Source organism: Sebastes fasciatus, chromosome 1 (assembly GCF_043250625.1).
Source record: "Sebastes fasciatus isolate fSebFas1 chromosome 1, fSebFas1.pri, whole genome shotgun sequence".
Taxonomy (NCBI): Eukaryota; Metazoa; Chordata; class Actinopteri; order Perciformes; family Sebastidae; genus Sebastes; species Sebastes fasciatus.
Window position 1 is genome coordinate 30877021 of NC_133795.1, and position 22174 is coordinate 30899194.

The following is a 22174-nucleotide window of genomic DNA, read 5'->3' on the forward strand; positions in this document are numbered from 1 at the left end:
GGACTGGTCTTCCTGTATTTGTCAAAGCCGTGGCTTTATGAGGTCAACACAGTAGACTGCTGTTATGAACAAGTGGTTTCACACATTACTTTCTCACCAGCCTGAAATTACACAGCTGAGCTTTTGAGACATGTTTTCACAGAAAGGAGAGTTTATCCATACGCTTATTTCCACTGGAAGGTCATCTTTAAAGATCCCCTCTGCACATGTTTTAAGACAAGTATAGAAATACTCTGCTTTGAATAATAATACATATTGTCCTTCTCCCTCTTTGAAAAAGCCAGAATCCGTGAATACAACACAAGATGTCTTGTTTCGTGTCATCTCGTATGTACTCGTCTTAAACTGAGATTTAAGGTGAGCACAAAAAAAAGTTCCTCCATCTGGAAGATGAGTTTGCAAACAGTCTTCTGGTGTCAAACTCTGCTCATGCAGCTGAGAGAGAGAAGGTCAAATATCCAAGAGAACGGACGTAAAGCAAAACATGTTTTTGAGTGAAGAAGAAACATTTTAAAAATGTATATTTTTGTGCTACGTCGAGGCAGCTATTTAATGTTTTTGCCGTGATGTTTCCTCTGACTCAGTACTAGTAGAAAACCTTCTGAGGACCTTTACAGACAAATGTTTTTTATTCTAAGTAGAAAGTGCATCAAAATCAATAATGAGAGATCAATAATGCTATGAATACGTTCTGCATTTTCTGTGAATAGACGAGACTTGTACTGCGTGACCTCATACGGAGCTCCAGTAGAGGAGTTGAAGGAGGACACTGTCCTGCCCAGAGCCACCAGCCAAAAGGGCAAAGTGCAAACTAGCAGCCGAGGAAAGGAGAGGACACAGATCACAAGAATTGTGACACAGACTTGCTTAAAAACGCTCTCTCTCAGCAGGGATCATTGATTGAAACACTGCCTCTGTCTCAGCCTGTGGACCACCGACTGAGCCCGAGGCTGGATGACCAAGTGAGTACAAATCTGACACAATGACAAATGTTGATCATGGATACATCTGTATCTGACATCTGTCACTTTTCTAATGTTAATTCCACAGTTTCTGTTATCTACAATATTGTACAAGTTGTTTTAAAAATGACAAAAATACAGAATAGAGTGAACTCAGTGACTGCTGAAAACTCTCAGTTCAGTAGTAGTTTGTTCTGTGAATGTAGACACAAATTGCATAATCTTACATCAGTATTGAAAAGAAAAAGATCATGAGCTGGTTTTCAGATCACTTAAAACGTGTTTGTTCTGAAGGGAAGTTCTGATTTAATCAATTGATGTTTGTGAACGATATACAATACTGCAGAGCAATATTAACTTTATAGTAAATCCTCTTATAGATTATAAACCACCCAACTAACATCAAAACACCAGGGCGCAATATGAAAGTTTTTTTTTTTTTTTATGTGACCTCAAATGATTTCTTTTATTCCTTCTTACAACAAACCTCGAGGATGTGTTTCTCAGCTAAGCCTCACTTGAGCTCAAGATGACCGATAATGCCCATCGACAGCATTAATTAAAACCATTCAGTTAATACTTCAATATGGCTGTGACATCTAATTAGCATAACGTTATTAAATTGTCCTGTCTTCGATCATCTCACTGACAAAATGAATTTGTTTCACAGAAGTATTAATTTCTGTGGAAATCCATCTGAAATAGTGATGTTATTCATCATCAACATTAGTTCAACTGGCTGTGGTTAAGGAGACGTTAATTAAGAAAATTATACTATCTATCAATCTACCTAATGTACTGACCAAACCAAATACACAGCAAGAGTGCTCAATATGCATCCTTCAAATTCATTTACCCTGAATATCTGAAATAACCTTTAGTGCTGTGTAGTTTGTCACAGTCTGCTGTTCAATGAAGAATGATCATCCACAAGTTTTAAGACTCCCTGAAGCTATCATACCCATAATCTTAGCTATTACCACACGTGTCCTCCACTTGGTCCAAATTTGTATTTTTTTGCACTTTGAACTGCCAAAGGAGGTTGAAGTGAACCATAAACCCAAATCCAATTTCCTGTGGGTGATGACCCCCATATTATGTTTTTCTAACAGGTCCGATAAGATTAATTCAATGATATTAAAGGCGTTGACAAACATGTTCTAAATTATATTGAAAAGGCAATTTGGTGGAATTATGACTTGGCGTTCTTTAGAGCTGCAACAATTAATCGATTAGCTCTTAACTATTAAATTTATCGCTAACTATATTAGTTGTCGATTAATCAGTTTCAGTAATTTTTTTAAGAAAAAAGTCAAAATTCTCTGATTCCAGCTTCTTAAATATGAATATTTTTTGGTTTCTTTACACCTCTATAACAGTAAACTGAATGTCTTTGAGTTGTGGACAAAACAAGACATTTGAGGACGTCACCTTGGGCTTTGGGAAAAACTGATCCTCACATTTTATAGACCAAACAACTAATCAATTAATCGAGAAAATAATCAGACAGATTAATCAACAATGAAAATAATCGTTAGTTACAGCCCTTAGCCCTACTATTCTTGAAATCAGTGGATTCAATATTACATTAATTCCCATTACAAACACCAACTATTTGTGAATCAGAAGTCGTTCAGTGTAGTTATATGAGAGGAAAGTAAAACAGGCGAGAAGAAAAGAAGACCAGCTAGTAAGTCTAATTTCTTAAGCAAAATCCCTCACCCTCAAAATGTATAGTTATAGCATGAAGTCTGGTCTGCTCAAAAACATCTCTTTCTCTTCCATCTCATCATCTGCAGCCACATAATGTCTAATGTGTGTATCTGCAACGCTTATCTCCAGTGTTGATGTTTGTCCTGAGGAATGATCAAACGGCATGGATTAGAAAATGAGGTCACTCAGTCTTTTACCTCTCCATCAGTCTTCTGTGTATCTTATCTATAGTGGGTGAACTTCCACTGGGGACAGGTAGACTTTATCATGTGTTTACATTGTTTAGCTTGAGCTCACATGACTGGTGGTGATAACGCTCTTGTTATGGAAAACCACTGTAGGTTAACTACCGTTCAAAACCCCCTGACCCACTAAATGTCTCTGTATTCAGATCGTGCACTTGTTCAGTTTGGGATTCACACAAGAACGCTCGCCTCCTCTGGGACTGAGGCTCATCAGGAATATTAATGCTTTTTGGCATGAGGCAACCTGCCAGCAACGGGCCAGTGACCTCATTTAATCTCTCAATTTATAGTTGAAGATTCCCGACTTGACATCGACAAAGGGTAAATTCACAGTAAATCAGAGGGTAAAAACTTTTGCTGCACCGCCCACCATGGGTTGAAAGTTTCGAGCATGTTGCACCTCTGTCCTGTGATGTCACAGCTCTTTAAAGGAACAGTGTGTAACATTTCAGGTGATCTATTAGCAGAACAGAAATGGAATATAACATTCATAACTATGTTTTCATTAGTGTATAATCACCTGAAACTAAGAAGCATTGTGATTTCGTTAGCTTAGAATGAGCCGTTTATATCTACAGAGGGAGCAGGTCCTCTTCACAGAGTCCGCCATGTTTCTACAGTAGCCCAGAACGGACAAACCTTTCACGTTTTTACGTTACCTGAAGGCCACCGTAGGTCTCCGATACTCTTGTGAAACTGCGGTAACGTGAGCTGCAGAGTGCCAAACCGTGGTACCGTCAGGCGCCGTCTGACTTCCGTTGCTCCTAAAGTAGTATTATTATGGTAAGGATGACCTCTGAGGCGAATGGCAGTCACCACTAGATGCCGCCAAATCCTACACACTGTACCTTTGAGGGGTGAAAATCGCTGATTTGACATAACTTATTGAGTGTCTCAGTCAATAGAGGGAAATGCACCAGTATGTTTCTGTTTAATTTGGATAATAACCAGGCGCTGAGATGTGTGTGAGTGAGGTCAACGAGGTCACCTAGGGCTGTTACAGTGTGTTCCCCAATACAAACAACAGTATCGATTGGGCAAATACGAACCTGGCAGCATAATGATATTATGGTGATATTACACGTTATTTAATTTCCAGAATTTATCCTCAGGGATGCAAGAGAATATGTGAGTGTGTGGGATCAAACTACAACTTTTATCTGCACAGGATTTTCCACCTGAGCCCCAGCAGAAGATTTGTCCAGTGGTAACCATGACAACTGCGGAGACACCTAACGGACTGTGGCAACGAAACATCAAGCCCCGTCACTCAGATGAGATCTCCGGTAATGGTATGGTCAATAATATATTTACATGCTCATCCATTCATAAAAAAAAATTAAATTTGTTTTACTGTGTTCTTCTATGTTGTTTTGCTTGATGTCTTTTTTGCATCATTGTTTGTGTAATTATTTACAGACAAATTTGAATTTCAACATGTTCGGTATTTGTTTTGGATAGGTGGTAGCAAGACAAACAAGAACTTTAACTGTAGAGTTCCACAGTACTGAAAGTTTGAATACTTTTCAATAGGTTTGGGGATTTGTGCATTTCTTATAAAGCCCACTAAACCAAGATGAAAATAATTTTGCTTTTCTTACTACATGTAGGATTATTGCAAACATATGTGCAGTGTGGAACTCCAATTTAACTTTCTTCCTTAGTTTTCCACTGAATATTAATTCAGGTGCAATAGTATATTGTACTGGTTGATAATGTGAGGCAACGTATGCTCTTCTCTCTGCAGATGGAGACCATAATAATGTACAAGAAGAAGAAGATCTAAGACAGTGGCAGAAACGTGCACAGGTAAACCATAACTCCACTTCCAGCCAGTATCTAAACTTGCCCAACAGTCCCTCCGTTATGCAGTCTATATATATTGTATCCCTATCAAATAAACCATAAATAAATAAATAATCTGGAAAGAGAAAATACAGAAGCTAAGGCTGTGCAGAGTTAACAGGATATAGCGATACTCTTGTGAAACTGCAGTAACATGAGCCGCAGAGTGCCAAACTGTGGTACCGCCAGGTGCCGTCTGACTTCCGTTGCTCTTAAAGTAGTGTTATTATGGTAAGGATGACCTCTGAATGGCGTTAACCCGGTTTTGCACTCAGCAGCTCACGTTACCGCAGTCTTGGAAAGAGACGAGTGAGCGGAGGGATACTCAGTTGGTTGCAATCTGCAACCACGCCATTAGATGCCGCCAAATCCTACACACTGTACCTTTGAGGGGTGAAAATAGCTGATTTGACATAACTTAATCAGTGTCTCAGTCAATAGAGGGAAATGCACCAGTGTGTTTCTATTTACCTTGGAGCTGAGACATGCAAATGTGAGTGAGGTCAACGAGGTCACCTAGGGCCGTCACAGTGTGTTCCCCAATACAAACAACAGTATCAATTGGGCAAATACGAACCTGGCAGCATTATGATATTATGGTGATGTTAAAAATTATTTCATTTCCATCATTTATCCTCAGGGATAAACTCGATTGGGCAAATACGAAAACTTTTAGTACATATACAGTATATATATATATAAATGTATATATATATATACTGTAATTGGGATGAACGAATAGAGTAGGCTTTAAGTTGAGAAAGCTAAATCATTTTTCTCCTGTGTGTCGTCCTGTAGAAGTTGAAGGTGAAAGTCCTGGAGCAGGTCCAGGATCAGCTCAGTGATTTACTAGACATAGCTCTGACTGAGTCCGTCCAGCCTTTTACCCGAATACAGCCAACAACTAATGGAAAGATGACAAAAGGTCCCTCATCCAGGTGAGGAGGAGGCAACTTTTACTAGCGCACATATTATTCCTCCTCAGAGGTTTATTTATCCTCTCATAAATGGAAGTAAAACGTGTGTTTGTTCGATTTTTCTGTTTGTTTTAGATCTCAGAGAAAGGATGATGGCAAAGTGTTTGTGGACAGGCCATCGATGTTGGAGTAAGTGTGAAAGTCTCCTTCAATATATCAATGTTTTTTTTTTATTTATCATGCCTTCATCATGGTGGTATCTCTTCAAAATCTATTTTTCCAAATGCAATATTTCTTGTATGTTCTGTGTTTATTGTAATTCAGATTTCGGAAGTCACTAAACGACAGATTGTATATAAAGAAACTGCAAACAACCTCATGCATACAGTATTTACCATCATGAGGGAAAAGATAGCTGATAATGTTTGAGAAATATATGCATGATATTTTGGAGAGGAGTTAAGACAGACAATCTGAATCTACAACAGAGATCAATTGTTATATGGTCCGCATACTGCATACATAACTGTGTACCAAGTTACACAAATACAGATCATTCAGATATTCTCATTGGCACGTTTGTGTGTATTTTATATCGATAAACATGTATTCAGCACAACAGACATTCACATGAGTACAACACAGAGCTATTTTAATGACCGTTCTCCTCCTCTTCATCAGTGAACTATTTGAAATCAGCCACATCAGGACCATCTACCACATGTTCATCGCCGTACTCCTCATCTTCTTCCTGAGCACGCTGGCTGTGGACTACATCGACCAGGGCAGGTCAGTGCGCGTGTGTGTGTGTTTAGGTGTGTACGACAATGACGCGTCTCAGACTATATGACCCTGAAGTAATAGAAACTCAATTACCCCAAAGCCTTTAGAAACTTCTTATCTTCTTTCCTTACTGTGTCCCTCCCTCTTTCTCTCTCTCTCTCTGCCTCTCTGCTCGTCTGGCAGCAGAAAGATAGAGCAATCAATCCCTCTGAGTATTTCTGCTGTTGCTTTGGGCAGCTCAGTAATGATTCGCTTGCTGTTTGCAGATGCAGGATTGTGAGTTTAATTCTTGTGTTTCTCCAGACAGAAACTCGACTGTGTGCAAATTACTCGATACATCCACCCACAGTTAACATTGATTTTAATATGGAGAAAACTGATGAAATGAAAAATAATAATATTCAAGTGGCAACCCTTTGACATGCTGCAATGATTGGGCATTTTGAATCTATTATGGTTATCACCAGAGGGGTCTTTTCAGAGAAAGTAATTGGAACAATATTTTATTTAACTATGCCTGCAATTTATTAAAGCTAGTCATGCTTTAATATAATTAAAAGGGTTATTCAAAACCCTGTTCACAGCTAAAACAGACCACAGTGGCAAATAGAGCGCATCACCTAAATGTCTGTAAATTCAATTTAATAATAGTTTGCCCATTGCCTTCATGTAATGATTATAATTTGTAATTTTTTATGCAATCTCAGGCTGGTCTTGGAGTTCGACCTGATGTTCTTTGCCTTTGGGAAGCCAGGGACAGTCGCCTGGGCCTGGGTTGTGATGTTTGTCTACACCCTGCTCGTTCCCTACTGCACCCTGGTGTTCTGGGGATCTTTGTATCACAGCTTCCCCTCTAAACTGGGCCTGTCTCTCGGCACGGTCCTGGTCCTCTCTGTAGTGCAGATCTGCGTACTGGGGATGTTCCCAATCCACGTGGCTGTGCACTACCAGCTGCCACCAGCCTCGCGGTTGATTGTGATACTGGAGCAGGTGAGTGTGTGCTTGAGGAATAAATGCTGTCATATTTATTAAGAACAGGATGTATTACAGATGTGACACATGTTGGCTGATTTGTAACAAGAAAATGCAGTACAGAAATGCCAAAAAAAAAAGTAATTTACAAACCGTTCCTCCATTACGTTAGTCCATCAGAGTGCACTGAAAAGTTGCATTTATTATATTGCAAAATGTCCTGCTGAAGATATCTTTGTCACAATTCTTCATTATCGAATCTAAGGATTTTTTTTTAGAATGATTGAATCTTGGCCGATATATAGATCAAATATTGATATAGGTATTGGCCTCAAAAATCTTGTATGAGTTGACGTCTAATCCACACTAAACACTAAGAACTACAGTAGGAACAAGATTGAGCTGATTACTTACTATAATGTCATCACCGGTTTACAAGACATCACACCACTGAATAGAATAGTAGACATGGACTAGAGGCATGAATATGCACTGAAAACATAAAAAGCATAAAAAACTAAATAAGAGGGAAATCAATAGAACAGTAGACATAATAAAAGTCAAAACTAGTTCAGTCGTGCTATTAATGAGTGCTTGAATCTTTCAGGAGCACCACTTGAGACAAAGTGTTTTTGGAGTACAGACTCCGCCACACAGCAAGCAGGAGAACAATCAGGCAGACTACAGAGGAAAGACAAAAAATACTTCTTCCATAAAAAAGATGTTATGTTATTTAGATGTGTCAAACACATGGTATTTATTGGGGTATTATTTATTGTATATACATGATGTATAGCGAAGCCTGCGAGGCAGTTCAGGCCGCCCAGCTCGATTCTGGTGCTACATTCACATGGCGTACTCCTCTCACAGCAACCAATATTGTTGCAACCCAGGGGGCTTGGAGGCAAGATTCGCAATAAAATAGGACAGTTGACATGAAACATAAAGTGTCCTATAATAAAGAATTCAGGGGAAAGGGGTTGAGGTCAACTTTAACTGAAGATTCCTCCCGTCCGGGGTCTTTGGCCTTCAGCTTTATCTCAAAGCGGGGCAGTTCCACTATCCTGTGGAGTACAGCAGAGAGAGAGAGATTAGTCTTTTCAGTTACCTCTGTGGGGATCACAGTGGTGAGGGAGATTGGTTTGGTTTACCTGCACCAGTGATGTTCTTACCAGCCCCTTGGTGGAAGCCTAAGTAGTGTTTTCTGTTTGGTCCTCTGCTCAAATTGCCCGCTTGGAAGCTGGGTGATCAAATGCCTCCCCTGCTTCACCTGATGGGCTTCAGGAGTGACCAGTGTGCCAAGTGGCTGCAAACACCTGAACTGGATAAAACACTCCCTCCATCACCTCCCCCAACCTGAGCTTGGGGATCAGCCCCCTGCGCTCGATATGCTTGGCTGTTTCCCCTTGGTTTGCCACAATATCCAACGCGCCCTTTCAATCACGGCGGTGTGCTCTGTTCACTCTTTTGCTCTGTTGCTTGCTGCTACTGCTGCAGCCGTTACTTCTGTTCATACAGCATTTCAAAAGCCTCATTTCCACCTGCAGCATCCTGCCTTAAGGCTCTGAGTCTACCGTCCCTCTACAGGGAAGTTATACTCAAACCCAATGTCAACTCAATCCTGGGCTTCCCCTGGTAACCGTGGTAACCCTGTGTTTAATGTCACAACGCTATGAATTGTGGGTAATTCCCTCAGGCAAAGTCTGCAGAAATGTTGACTTACGGAAAGTGTTCATAAAAGACTCAAAATGTTTGCAAGAGAGCCCTCAAGGACTTGACGATTTGACAGTGGGACAACCCTTAACCCTCACGGACTTGTGAGTCTGTGAATGTGGACTTTAGGATTGGGCCTTCGTGTCATATAGCAAAGAGGTTAGAGCCTAGATGTTAAATGAACCTTTTCATATGTATATAGTTGGATGTGGAGGAAACTTTCAAAGAATCTGAGCAGCATCAAGGATTCTGCTAGAAGTAATAATCCCCCTTTAACACATACAGTTATGGTACAGAATCAGAGATTTATGATTGCAGTTAAGCAAGAAAGCAATGCCAAGCTTAAATCACATAAGGAGGTTTGGGTGTTGGAGGGAGCTGTGGCTGCAGAGTTAACATGAGGAATCAACAGAGTAAAAGTGATTGTAAAGGCCACCTAGTACACTTGAATGAATGTGACCGAATAGCTGACGTGAGCACTTCATTTGTGGTTGCACACAATCAGCAGTTCAGCTTTTACAGTTCTTTCTTCAAGAAAATGTAGGTTGTTTAAAGGTTGTTGAGTGTCCCAATTAGCATCACATTTCTTTTAATAACTCCTGCCGTATGATTAAAGTGTTTTTATTGCAGTGTGAACTGCCGCTCAGCATAAAAATTCCTATTAGGAACGACCTGTTCTAGAAACACCCTGGACTGGACTGTAGATAAAATTAAATTCATTGGTGATCCAAATTGTAACTGCAGCCCTTCGCTGCCATCAGCAGGAACATTTCGATAAGAAAAAGCTCTCTTGCCGGAGATGAGAGTCTTCCAGCTGGAAAGGCACCAAACGAGAAAGTAGATCTGAGTGTTGCCAACGTTTGATCACCCTGGATGCTTCCCGTAATACCTCCTCATCCTCTTTATCACACCGACCTCAGTCTCCCAAAACCGTCTTAGTACTACGATCATTTTAGCTCCATTGGATGGAGTGAGGTAATCCCAGTGCTCAGATGCTTTTGGGAAACCCAGTCCCTATCGACATCTGACCTCGAACCAATCAGTCTATTTGTAATTCTGATGCTGTCTGTCTCATACATAAAAATCGATTTTCGACTTCACTAAATTGCCCCACAAGAGTGAGTTGTTCTCTGCTGTTTGCAGATTGATGACGCATCGTGTCTGAACTGCGGTTTATGATGATAAATCAGTTTTCCAACTGTGTTTCTTTCATGACTTACAGTTCCCTGTTGTGTTACTTCCTCCTGATCAATTACAGACGATCGCTAAATAATGCATCAGTGGTTCAATACGTGCAAACACACAAACATGAGATTGAGGCCACAAAGATGTAGGTTGTTAACTTCAGCCGCCTCGTCCATTCATGCAATAGTCAGACAGACAATGAAGCTGTTAGTATTGATGCACTACCTCTCACTTCACATAATAACTGTATCAACCTTCCTCAGATTCGATTCCTGATGAAGAGCTACTCGTTCATGAGAGAAACCGCTCCTGTTATTATGAAGAATGCACCAAAGGAAGGTACTGTGCTGAATTGTATTGATGTCAGGTGTATTTACTCCTCAGGCGGTATCATTACTCACAGTGACACTCAAGACACCAGGGAAAAATGACTAAAACAGACCTCAGCAGGTTACCTCCTAATGATTCATGCTGAAGTTAAAACTAACAATGAATACACCCGCATGCAATAAATAACCTTGAGTATGTGCAGCCCCCTGAGATCCTTTTGTAAAAGTCTGTGGTGAAGAATGTGTCTCTGGTACCTTTGACTGTAAAACTCATAGTAGTAAATGTGAATATGTACTGCAGTAAATGCCTCCAGGGGAAAACGGTATAGTCCGGAATAATACTCACAGACAGAAAATAGCTCTATAGAAAGTTTGAATGTGGTTTTGGCATGAGATTGAAAATAAGTTCATTTTTGGATCACAGATTTTCACAAGTTATGTTAAATGACACTTTCACAAAACAGCAGTTTTATCGTTTTTAAATGTCGTTAGTAAAAAGTTGGAGCTTGACTGAAGTACAGCTAATAATTCAGCAAAAGAGATTAGAGGCTTTAAGGCAGACAATGTGACATAATGGCTTAACGATTTTGTAATGAACCCACTGTTGTTTAACTTTAAAAGCAGCCATTTGTTAGCAGGTCCCTGCATTAAGGCACACTAAAGCTAAAGTGTTCACAGATGGAGCTGTTAATGGCTGGTATTATGCCACATAATGAAACAAGAAAATTTAAATGAGAAACTTATGTCTGCCTTATTTTATACCAAAACCCTTTTTTAAAAATCATTCAAGGCAAATCGTGACTGCTAAAAGATATTTTACTGCCAGATTTTAGGACTCAAACTGGACTCCTCCATTTGATGGTCACACTTACTGAATTGTCTTTCCTTTTCAGGAGAAAGTCCCAGATTCCCAACATTGTCCAGCTATCTGTACTTCCTCTTCTGTCCAACACTCATCTACAGGGAGTCATATCCTCGGTGAGACATATTTATATTTATTTTAATTAGTGATAATACAGTAATGTGAGTGTAGTGTTGGAAATGTTACTTTTGAAATGTAATAGGTTACAGATTACTAATGTAACTATTTTAATTACTTCATCAAAGTAATGTAACTTTTTACATTTGATTACTTTTTGATTACTTTTCTAACAAATGTATTAAATTGGGCAATAAAGCTGAAAAGTCCTACAAACATGAACTCAAGCCAGGCAGTGTAAACCTCACAACTGTACTCAACACTGATTACTCCCAAACTTTAATTAAAATGTCTTCAGTATAACTTGAATTAAGATTGGAACAGAGCAACAGAATGAATGTTATATTCTACATAAAGACATTTTTTCCAAAAAGAATATATTCAGATGTACCCCCTTGTGTAATCTCCAACATTTTGATTAGTAACTGTAATTGAATTATATATGTTGTCTCAGTAACTGTAACTGAAGACAATTAGAAACCAACAAAATGCTAAAGCAAAGTGGTATTTTTACACTTTACATTTTTCATTCCCTAATAGGCCTTTTTCAAGTAACACATTTTTGCATCTTGCAGTCGAAAAGCACAGATAAATAAAAAAAAATTAATAGCAGCTGAATTCCTTTCAGCTGTTTTTGTTTCTCGCTCTTGGTATTGTGCATGCTGGATCACTGTTACATGTGATTTTACAGTTTAGGGGAACACTTGAATAGAAAAGAGCCATTGTTACGCCGAATTCACACCAGAGCCGTGTCGACGTGTGTGCTGAAAAGATGCGGCGGCCGCTCCCGAGCTCAGCAAGCGGCGACTGTTTGATTCTGCGGCGAAGAGCGGCCAAACCAGAGAGGACCTGTAGCCAATCAGTAAACAGATCCTGTGACTCCTGTTACATGTTGACCTATGTTACAAAGAATTTCTTCCCATCTTAAACCCATGAATAAGCCTCCCGGCCGCAGAAAAATGTATTATTGTGGCGGACACACTTTGCCTGATGTGAATTTTGGCGTTAATGTTGTTGGTAACACCTGTGCTTTTCTTACTATGACACGCCAAAATGTTTGAAAAAGGCCTATTTCTGTCTAAAAACGACATCATGCTGAGTGAACAATCTCAGCTAATTTCCCTTTACATAAAGAAAGCAACCTGCCAGGCAACACAATATATATACTGGAAAATGCTACTATGCACGATTCACCGTAAACATTCATGTAGTAGTGACATCCTGTCTCTTCTTTGCAGGAATACCCACATAAGATGGAAGTATGTTGGCGTCACGCTTGGTATGGTAAGATGAATCTTTATTTGGGCTGTTGACACTTATCACCTTTCAGTCAGATTATGTAAGATTGTGTAAGAAAACGTAGAAGGTCTATGTGGGGTTAATGACCTAGAAAAGATACTGTGTGACCTAGAAGCTGCTCTTAGCACTTGTGTATGGTGTGATAACGTGAAACAATCATTAAGCACTACAGGTGCTTAATAGCTTTAATCTCTGATAGTTTTCTAGTGCTGATTCTCAAGTGTGCTTTATATTTAATTTCCTTTTAATGCTCAATTTGCAGATCTTAGGATGCCTGTTTTACAGCAACTTCATCCTGGTCCGCCTCTGTGTGCCCGTCTTCAGACCGGAGACCAACCAGCCTTTCAGTAAACGAAACATGATTCTGTCTGTGTTCAACTCTATATTACCAGGTAGGCACTTTCTACTACTCTCTACCTACATGGAGCTTGTTCTGGAAGATTTTTTCATGCAATATTAGAGGGAAGTCACGTTTAAAACAAACAGATAAACTAAAGTTCATCTTCATTTATGACAGCACTTCTGCTTACATCCTCTATTATCTCTTATCTGTATGAGTCAGCGCTGGTTAATGTATCACTTAATATGGAAATAGAGGAAACAAGTCTCTAGTGTTTTGAAGTCAGATAACATTAAAGATGCTATTATGCGATCAGATAAAGGTATTCAAGCCTGCCATGTTTATTACTGTCTTTAAGCGAAGTGCTTTTTGAGTATGTGCTGATATAAGAGCAACGGCGTCAAGTTGCAATTCTTATGAGGAAAGCTGGGAGCAATGCCCAGAATAAAAGTGTCTCTCCTAAACTTTCCCTCTCTGTCTGTCTGTCTTAGGTATAATGCTCCTTCTGTTGTGTTTCTTTGCCTTCCTGCACTGCTGGCTCAACCTCTTCGGGGAGCTGCTGCGTTTCGCTGACAGGATGTTTTACAAGGTGTGTGGCATGGCGGATTTTGTATGGCATCATCTCTCCTGTGAACACATTATTTTCAGATATGCCTTTCATTGCATTACATAAATTTTGATTAATGACAAGTGAGATGACAGCAGTGTGGCCCGATGGTCCCAAAACAGTTTAACTTTTCCATCATTACATTCTGTTGATATAGTTTGTTCTTGAACAAGCCATGACGTGTGCTTTGACTGATGTGTTCCTGCGAGTTGTGATTAAATTGAAAATGGCAGATTGATTTATGTACAGTAACAGTGAGGCGGGGACAGAGCTTTAATGACTGTAAGTGGTTGTAGTTAGAAGAATCTGTGTGGTGCCTAAAACCTGAAATGAAGATGCAACTTCCACCATAAGTGTGTGTGATGCTGCTTTAACTTTTTACAATACACATACTGTATATAAGTGTTGCAGTGTTAGACTACAGGATTTTCAACTGTTTTTACAAAATAGCCATTAAAATTACATTTAAGCTAGGGAGAGAAGGTTCACTGTGTTCACATTTGTATTGCTTTTAAAGGAATAGTTTGACACATTCAATCACTTTCATGTCTGTACCTAAAATATGGAGCTAGAGTCGGGAGGCAGTTAGCTTAGGCTATCTTAAAAACAGCTGGCCCGAATGTCTCCAAAGATCAAAAATTCTCCCAACAGCACCTCTAAAGTTCACAAATAACATATTGTACCCATACTAAAACAATGTAAAAATGTTGATTTGTGGTTTTAGGAAAGGAAAGCTAAGACGCTGCACAGAAGTGCTGGCTGGAGGGATAAACTGTTGTTCATCAAGAAATAGCAAAATAAGAAGAACATAACTGCACATACTGTGACTCCCCCTGAAGCCACAAATTGTTATTTTTACATTTCTGTTTGTGGACAAATTAAACAAACGAGCTACAACATGTTAATTATGAAGACAACAGAGTAGAAGCCATGGATGTATAAAGAGAACTGGATACAGCGTTGGAGGCAGGCTCCCGTTCATTCCTATGAAAGCTGATCAGTGGCCCGTGAAGTCAAAATGGCTCAACTGCAGAGTGATAAAGTACCCAGATCATCCAGCGATCTTTCGCATCCATTGGGCCAATAGAGCAGGTGCAGTAGCGTTTCCTTTAACTCCGCCTCCCAGCCCTCACTCCAGCCTCGGTCTTGGGCTCATTCACATGAACGGAGGAAAGGGAATAACTCTGGATTCAGCTATTAGTGCATTTTACAACCTTTAGGACCTAATGATTTAAATAAGGGCTAATCAAGTGTTCATACTGGGAAGTTGATTTACCTTCAAAAAAATATCTGCTGAGTTATAGCCGTCTCTTTCCCAATGTAAGTCTATGGGAAAAAGTATTTTTGGGCCCAATGGCATCACGTGACGGACACGAAAGTTGTGATACACCATATCGCCACTACGAAAATTTGTTTCACAGTGACCCAGGGCTGCTGGGTCGTTGTGGTAATCACATAAAGGTGCTCTTTGGATCCTACAGGTGTACTGTGCTTATTCAATCTTGTGAAGGGCTCATTACATGGGTTGAATATGATCTCAAAAAAGTACAAAAATGCAAGTCTCCATCAAAATAAATCCAAGGCGCACTGTAGGGTTTGTGCAAAATGAAAATGCCTTTATTTTTACACGACAATAATTGATTAAAATGATCAACGCGTTGCGACCGACATGGGTCTTCATCAGGGTCACTGTCAGCATTCAGCAGTAGCTTGCACACCTGTATTGGGTTATGCTAATAATGAAGTAGATTGGAAGCTTGGCTCTCCATCAATCAATAGAGAGGAGAAAAAAAGGGAAGGTGAAGGGTAGAGAAGGAGAATTGGAAGGAAGTGAAGGAAAGAAAGAGGAGATGTGGGGTAAACGTAAATGATTAAAACAAAGATATATAACATATCAAGTGAATACTAAGTAAAGGTGGACCTAATGCATTCTTATATAGGTACAACATGTCAATTACTGAGCTTTACAGGTGTAGATTGGTGGATTTTCCCCCAGCTTCCAGTCTTTATGCTAGGCTAAGCTAATTGCCTCCTGAATGCAGGTCCATACTTTACGCACAGACAAGCGAGTGGTTTCTTAATCTCATAAAGAAAGCAAATATTTCCAAAAATGTTGAACTACTCCTTTAAAGCAGCAAAGTCAGCAGTGCCCAACATGAGATAATCGGGTTTGCAGTCAAAGATTGAAGTAGTCTCTCATTTGCTGTATATTTATTTTTTTGTGATGATAATGTGAACACACTGTTTCCTCGAAATCTGCTCCAGGTGCCCTATCTCTGTGATAGCGTTACTTTAATTGCCTAATTATGTTCACTTGACACCACTTATCTGCTTAAAGAGGTTGGACTGTGACAATCACTTGAACCTTCATGCTGAGGAAGGGATTAGCTGGAGTATTTGTGTTTTTCTGCTTTACAAACATCTACATCTAAAAGAGATCTTCAAAAGACTCCCTCTGACTTTGAGTCCGAACTGTTTACCTCTACAGTAGTTGGAAGCACTGCACTGTATGCCATCAGCACTACAAACTCTAAAACTCTAGTTAGAAGATCATACAGGTCTGGCTCTCAGTATAATTTATGAAAATCCGTATGAACTGTTTGACAGGATTCATCTCAGCGGTTCAATGATCCTTCTCTATTTTGTTTTTATTTTGATCCACACACTCATTTACCCTGTGTTGATTTTCCAGGACTGGTGGAACTCGACGTCTTTCGCCAACTATTATCGAACCTGGAATATAGTGGTTCACGACTGGCTCTATTACTACGGATACAGAGACTTCCTCTGGGTGAGCAGAGCGCCAATGCAGTAAACTACAATGACATATAATAGATAATACAATAATGTAATGCCCCAGGGGGTTTCGTCTGTATTTCGTACTCAGGATTACACATGATGAAGTGCGAATAGTAGTCTAACACCCGAGGTGTAATTCTACTGACACATATTCGCAGCTGAACCAGCCTGACCCCTGAACTTTGAGCCAAACTCTTTCTCTCTCTGATCCCCGCAGCTGTCGAACAGGAAATTCCGAACAGCTGCCATGCTCTCCGTGTTCATCGTCTCTGCCGTCGTGCATGAGTACGCCTTGGCCATTGGCTTCGGCTTCTTCTATCCCGTCCTGTTCTGTCTCTTCGCCTTCTTTGGAGGTGAGGCTTATACTCATTATTCAGGGAACAATCTTCACTTTGATATAAACAGGAAACAATTGGTACGCGGTGCTCTGACCTGGCAGCTGGTGGAAAGCATTTGATAGCATAAATGCCTTTCAAATAAAGGCAGAAAATAAGATGGAGAAAGAAAAGTGTTTCATGTCTACCTCGTTATCGTTGCTGAAATTAAAACACTGACTTCAGTGGCTTGTTAAAAATATGTAAATGTCCCCTTTTTACATTCTGGACCGTGCCTTCAAGCCTTCAAAGTTAAAATCAGTAATTATCCACTCTACACATTGAGTAGCTGTTTTCCGGGGACAACTTTCATTACATTTAACGAGAGTACACTTGTGCATTGTGTCCTTTTCCCCTGGGTTTTAATAAGTAGTCATCTGACAAAGTGACTTTTCATGCTCTTGTTGTTTGTCCTTGTCCTTACTGACACACGCTGCAGCTTTAACACAAAGAAACTGTCACTGTTTAACTACAGATAGCCTTCACACACACAAAACAAACATCAACAACAGCGTTACCTCATGTCCTCCTCTCTTAGTGATGTTCAACTTTACCATGAATGACAAGCGGCAGAGCCCCGTGTTCAACGTCATCATGTGGGCGTGTCTCTTCCTGGGTCAGGGTGTCCAGGTGTGTCTGTACTGCCAGGAGTGGTACGCTCAGATACACTGCCCTCGGACAGGGGTATGTACTCCACCTACATGTATACTGCTATGCTTGTTTATTTCATTTCCTCATATCTGGATGATGTTGATTCTACTCTTTAAAGGAACAGTGTGTAACATTTCGGGGAATTTATTGGCAGAAATGGAATATAATATTCATAACTATGTTTTCATTAGTGTATAATCACCTGAAACTAAGAATCGTGTTTTCATGAGCTTAGAATGAGGCCTTCATATCTACATAGGGAGCGGGTCCTCTTCACGGAGTCCACCATGTTTCTACAGTAGCCCAGAATGGACAAACCAAACACTGGCTCTAGAGAGAGCATTTCACGTTTTTACGTTACCTGAAGGCCACCGTAGTTCTCCGACACTCTTGTGAAACTGCGGTAACGTGAGCCACACAGTGCAAAACTGTGGTGCCGCCAGCCGCCGTCTGACTTCAGTTGCTCCTAAAGTAGTGTTTTTATGGTAAGGATGGCCTCTGAGCAAGGCGAACGGTGTTACTTCACTCGGCATCTCACGTTACCACAGTCTTGGAAAGGGAGGGAGTGAGCGGAGGGATATTCAGTTGGTTGTGTCACGACCTGGCTGCTATGAAAAAAAACAGGAGAGACACGGATTGAAACGGAAAAGTGTACAAATTTATTACTGAACACAATAACTAAAACACATACTGAAGATATGGGATGTGTTAATCAGTGTTGTCATTGTGTCAGCAGACGGATGAGTGGTTATGTGGTGAGTGAAAGTTGTTGTATGGCTTAAAACCTAAACTAGTAAAATGGCTGAAGCCAACCAAACAACACCCAGATTTTAAGCCCTCTTGGGAGCCTGGCCAGGTGCTCCGCCCACCAGGGACCTGCAAGGCAACACAGACACACAGGAATAAAGACACAGCAGGCTCTGCTAAAGCAGGAGAGCCGTCACACCCCCCTCCATAGAAACGGGCTCCCAACCCCGGAACTCCTGCAATCTGCAACCACACCACTAGATGCCCCCAAATCCTACACACTGTACCTTTAAGGATATCTTTCCTTTTTATGATACCAGACCTGCTTCTTTGGAGGCTTACACATGTCCAGTGGGTCAACCAATCAAAAAGCTTCACAAGACAGAAATCACTATATTTGATATTGAGAAAAACGTCCATCAAAAAATGTACTAAAGGCTGAGTCCTTGCTGCAGCGACCCGGGGTTCAAATCCGTTTTGTGGCCCTTTGCTGCATGTCATCCCCTCTCTCTCCCCCTTTCAACACTATCACTATCTCTATCAAATAAAGGCAAAAGCAAAAAAATAATCTTTAAAAAAAAAAAGGGCTTTATCAGGTTTCCTTAGCAACAAAAGCAAGAATATGTCTGAAATGGAATCAATAAAACCTGCCAGAAAAAGTTTGATTTATGACCATTTCTTCAGCAGAAGATATGAAGACATTAAGTTCAGTGAGATGCTGCATGATTGAAAAACATCAAAAACCTATCTTTTCAATAAACAGAGCAACAGAAAACAGAAAATATGTGATAAGATGATTTTAAAAGAAACAGCAGTTTGTTTGTTTTATGCTGCAATGACTACAGTGACGTCATTAGAATGCACTTTGACCCAGTTTCTGAGATACCGTAATGGAAAATACGCCAGCTGGTGAATAAACTTGAAATACAAATAAATAGACTAAAAGACTAGAAAAAGTACATGACATGAGTCGTACTTGAGTACTTTGATATTGGACGTCATACAGACGCAAGTAACCGGATGAATGTCCTTTCACTGTTTCATCATCCTGGCTTTGCCTGTTCTTATCTCCAGTCATTCATGAGCATCTGTTACGACACAGACTACGAGACACACACATAAAGTGCATAAACTTGTTCTTAAAGAGACGACACACCCAAGTTACACACATAAGCCCATATAGGAAAGCCACATGTGTTGAGTAACGGCAAGTTTGTAAAAATCTGACATGTATTTAACCCTTTAAAAAAAAAAATTCAAACCCAAAGCGTTTGATGAAGTCACAGATGTGAAGGATTTGCCTGACAGATGGGCACAGATGTACTTAACATACTTACTCCACTATGAACCACCAGCTAAGGCTTCCTCTAAAGCCAGTGGCGTCATCCACACACACAATGGCTTAACACAGATAACTGCTGTCTAAAAATAGAAGTGAAAAGAGATTATTAAGTGATGATAAATGGATGTTAAATCATACAGATGAAATGTATAAAAGGATTAGAGAATATGTTACCAGATTTAGACCAATTCTTCTCCTCTGTCTCAACAGAATGGCTTCTGGGAGATGGTGACACCTCGATCGTGGTCCTGCAACTCCCAGAGATGATGCTGCGCACATGAGACAGCAAGCAACATGAAAGAGATGTAAATATACATGCAAGGTTTTCTGCTTTTAGTGTGTAAAGACTGTACTTTTATCTTTGTATCATTATCCATAAGTGTATCAACTCTTTATTTTTACTGATAGTATTAAAAACTGTTTGATAACTCACTTTCGGTAACACTTTCTATGACGTCAATGTCTATAATGCATAAAAAACATACTTATAATGTCTTATAATCTGCTTTATAGCACTGTATTATTATAGTTATAAGCACGCATAAATATCAATAATACTTTATAACACTAATCATATCACATTATAAACATTTCATAATGACTCAAGTATCATAATATTTCATAATTGCTGGTCATACAATATACATTATAAGATTTTTATAATGATTTATAATCACTGTTATAATGCATTGTAAAAATAATATAATGTATGACAACAATTGATTTATAATACACTATGATCCTTTAAAAAGAATGTCAGTGAGTGACCAGCAGTTATAAAGTATTATGATACTTGACCTTATAAGTCATTATAAAATGCCATATAATGTGTTATGATTATTGTTATAAAGAGTTATGCATACTTATGAGTGCTTATAACTATAATTATACAGTGCTATAAGCAGATTATAATGCATTATAAGTATGTTTATAATGCATTTTAGACATTGCGGTCATAGAAAGTTACCAACGTTTCTTTAGAAATTATTGCAAAGGACTGATTTTTTATCAAGTGTTGATAGAATATCACGCTGTAAGCAAACTGTTGCACATTAACCAACAAGTAGCTTGTTTATTGACAAAGTTTTCCATTTTTTGTGTACGGATTAAACAATGACGATATGACATGTAAGGTAGTGAGCTTTAGAGGCGCTGCTAGGACAGAGACAGGCTAGCTGTTTCCCCGCCGTTACCAGTCTTACCAGTCTATGCTGAGCAAGGTTAAAATAGGGGAAAATATGTACTGTATATATTTTTTCAAGAGTTATAAGCTAGTTGGTAGGAAGTTAGTTTCTTAACCTTCCTGAATCCAATTCTTTGAAATATTAAATGTATGTAAATGTTGTAATGATAAGCCCTCAGGAACTCAGAATAAAGTGTGTAATTGTATTTTTACTTCTGCTATATTTATATAGTAAAGCTGGACATGGTTGTAGAAAACGTTTCTCAGGAGACAGGTGAAATCAGTGACAACTTGGAACAGGCTTTGCCACAGTGAGGGCACCAGGCCTTGTGTGGACATGCAGTGTGTGTTGCATGTTTAATCCTGCCTCGGTTGACATTCAGCTGGCAGGGATTGGTGGAAGAGCAGGTACGTTAACCGACCAACCACGGGCAGCGCAGCGTCTTATCAGTCTGCCACAAAGCCTCTGTTTGTCTGCCTGCCAGGTCCCCTCTGAAGTCATACAGGAAGAGGAGGATTAACATTGGTACAGTGTTTGCATTAGTGATGTAATGCTGTGTAAACTGATATACTGTAATACCACGGCAGCTCAGAGGGGAACAGCAGGACAGGTGGTTTTACAGGCAGCATCAATACTAGAATTGAATATATTTGTGTCAACGTTTGACATAATTCATAAAATTTTATACTTGAAAATAAAATCATCTGTCGTTTGTATTCTCTTTTTAATTTGACAATTTCCTTGACATCCCTTTTATCTCGCTAGCGTTCTTTTGACGTGTACGTGAAAGGGACTGTCACATTCTTTCTTTCTGGGACTCTCATTTCTTTGATGGATGCAGTTGTCTCTGTCAGAATGAGTCACATTGATGATCCAATTTGAAATGACATCTTTGCTGGATGAATACAGTGGGGGGAAAGGAAAATTGCAGGAATAAAAAGACATCACTTAATGTCCTTTATTAAAGCAGAATTTGGCAACTTGAGGGGGTGAGAAGTAAACAATGACATAAATCAACATATAAAGTTGTTTTAGAAAATGGTTGCCTTTTTACATTTATAAACATCCAGCAGAAATGGAACAATATTGTAATTCATGTGGCGTCCAATATTTATTCTCCTTTTAGCTCTGGTCTAAAATATCTAGCTTTATAGCCTCTAAATGCTTCGTTGTAATCACCAGCTAGTC

The 22174-nt window shown here is 39.6% G+C and overlaps 1 protein-coding gene across 1 annotated transcript; it reads left to right on the plus strand.

The window, feature by feature from the left end:
• Window positions 1–796: 796 nt before the first annotated feature.
• soat2 (sterol O-acyltransferase 2) lies at window positions 797–21702 on the plus strand. Its single transcript, XM_074642876.1, has 16 exons — window positions 797–962; window positions 4089–4212; window positions 4668–4729; window positions 5564–5703; window positions 5818–5871; window positions 6364–6471; window positions 7173–7455; window positions 10599–10674; window positions 11558–11642; window positions 12882–12927; window positions 13205–13334; window positions 13774–13871; window positions 16582–16680; window positions 16906–17041; window positions 17601–17746; window positions 20013–21702. Exons 2-16 carry the CDS (start codon window positions 4134–4136, stop codon window positions 20067–20069), a joined length of 1599 nt encoding a protein of 532 aa, XP_074498977.1. The 5' UTR covers window positions 797–962; window positions 4089–4133; the 3' UTR covers window positions 20070–21702.
• The last annotated feature ends 472 nt before the right edge of the window (window positions 21703–22174 follow it).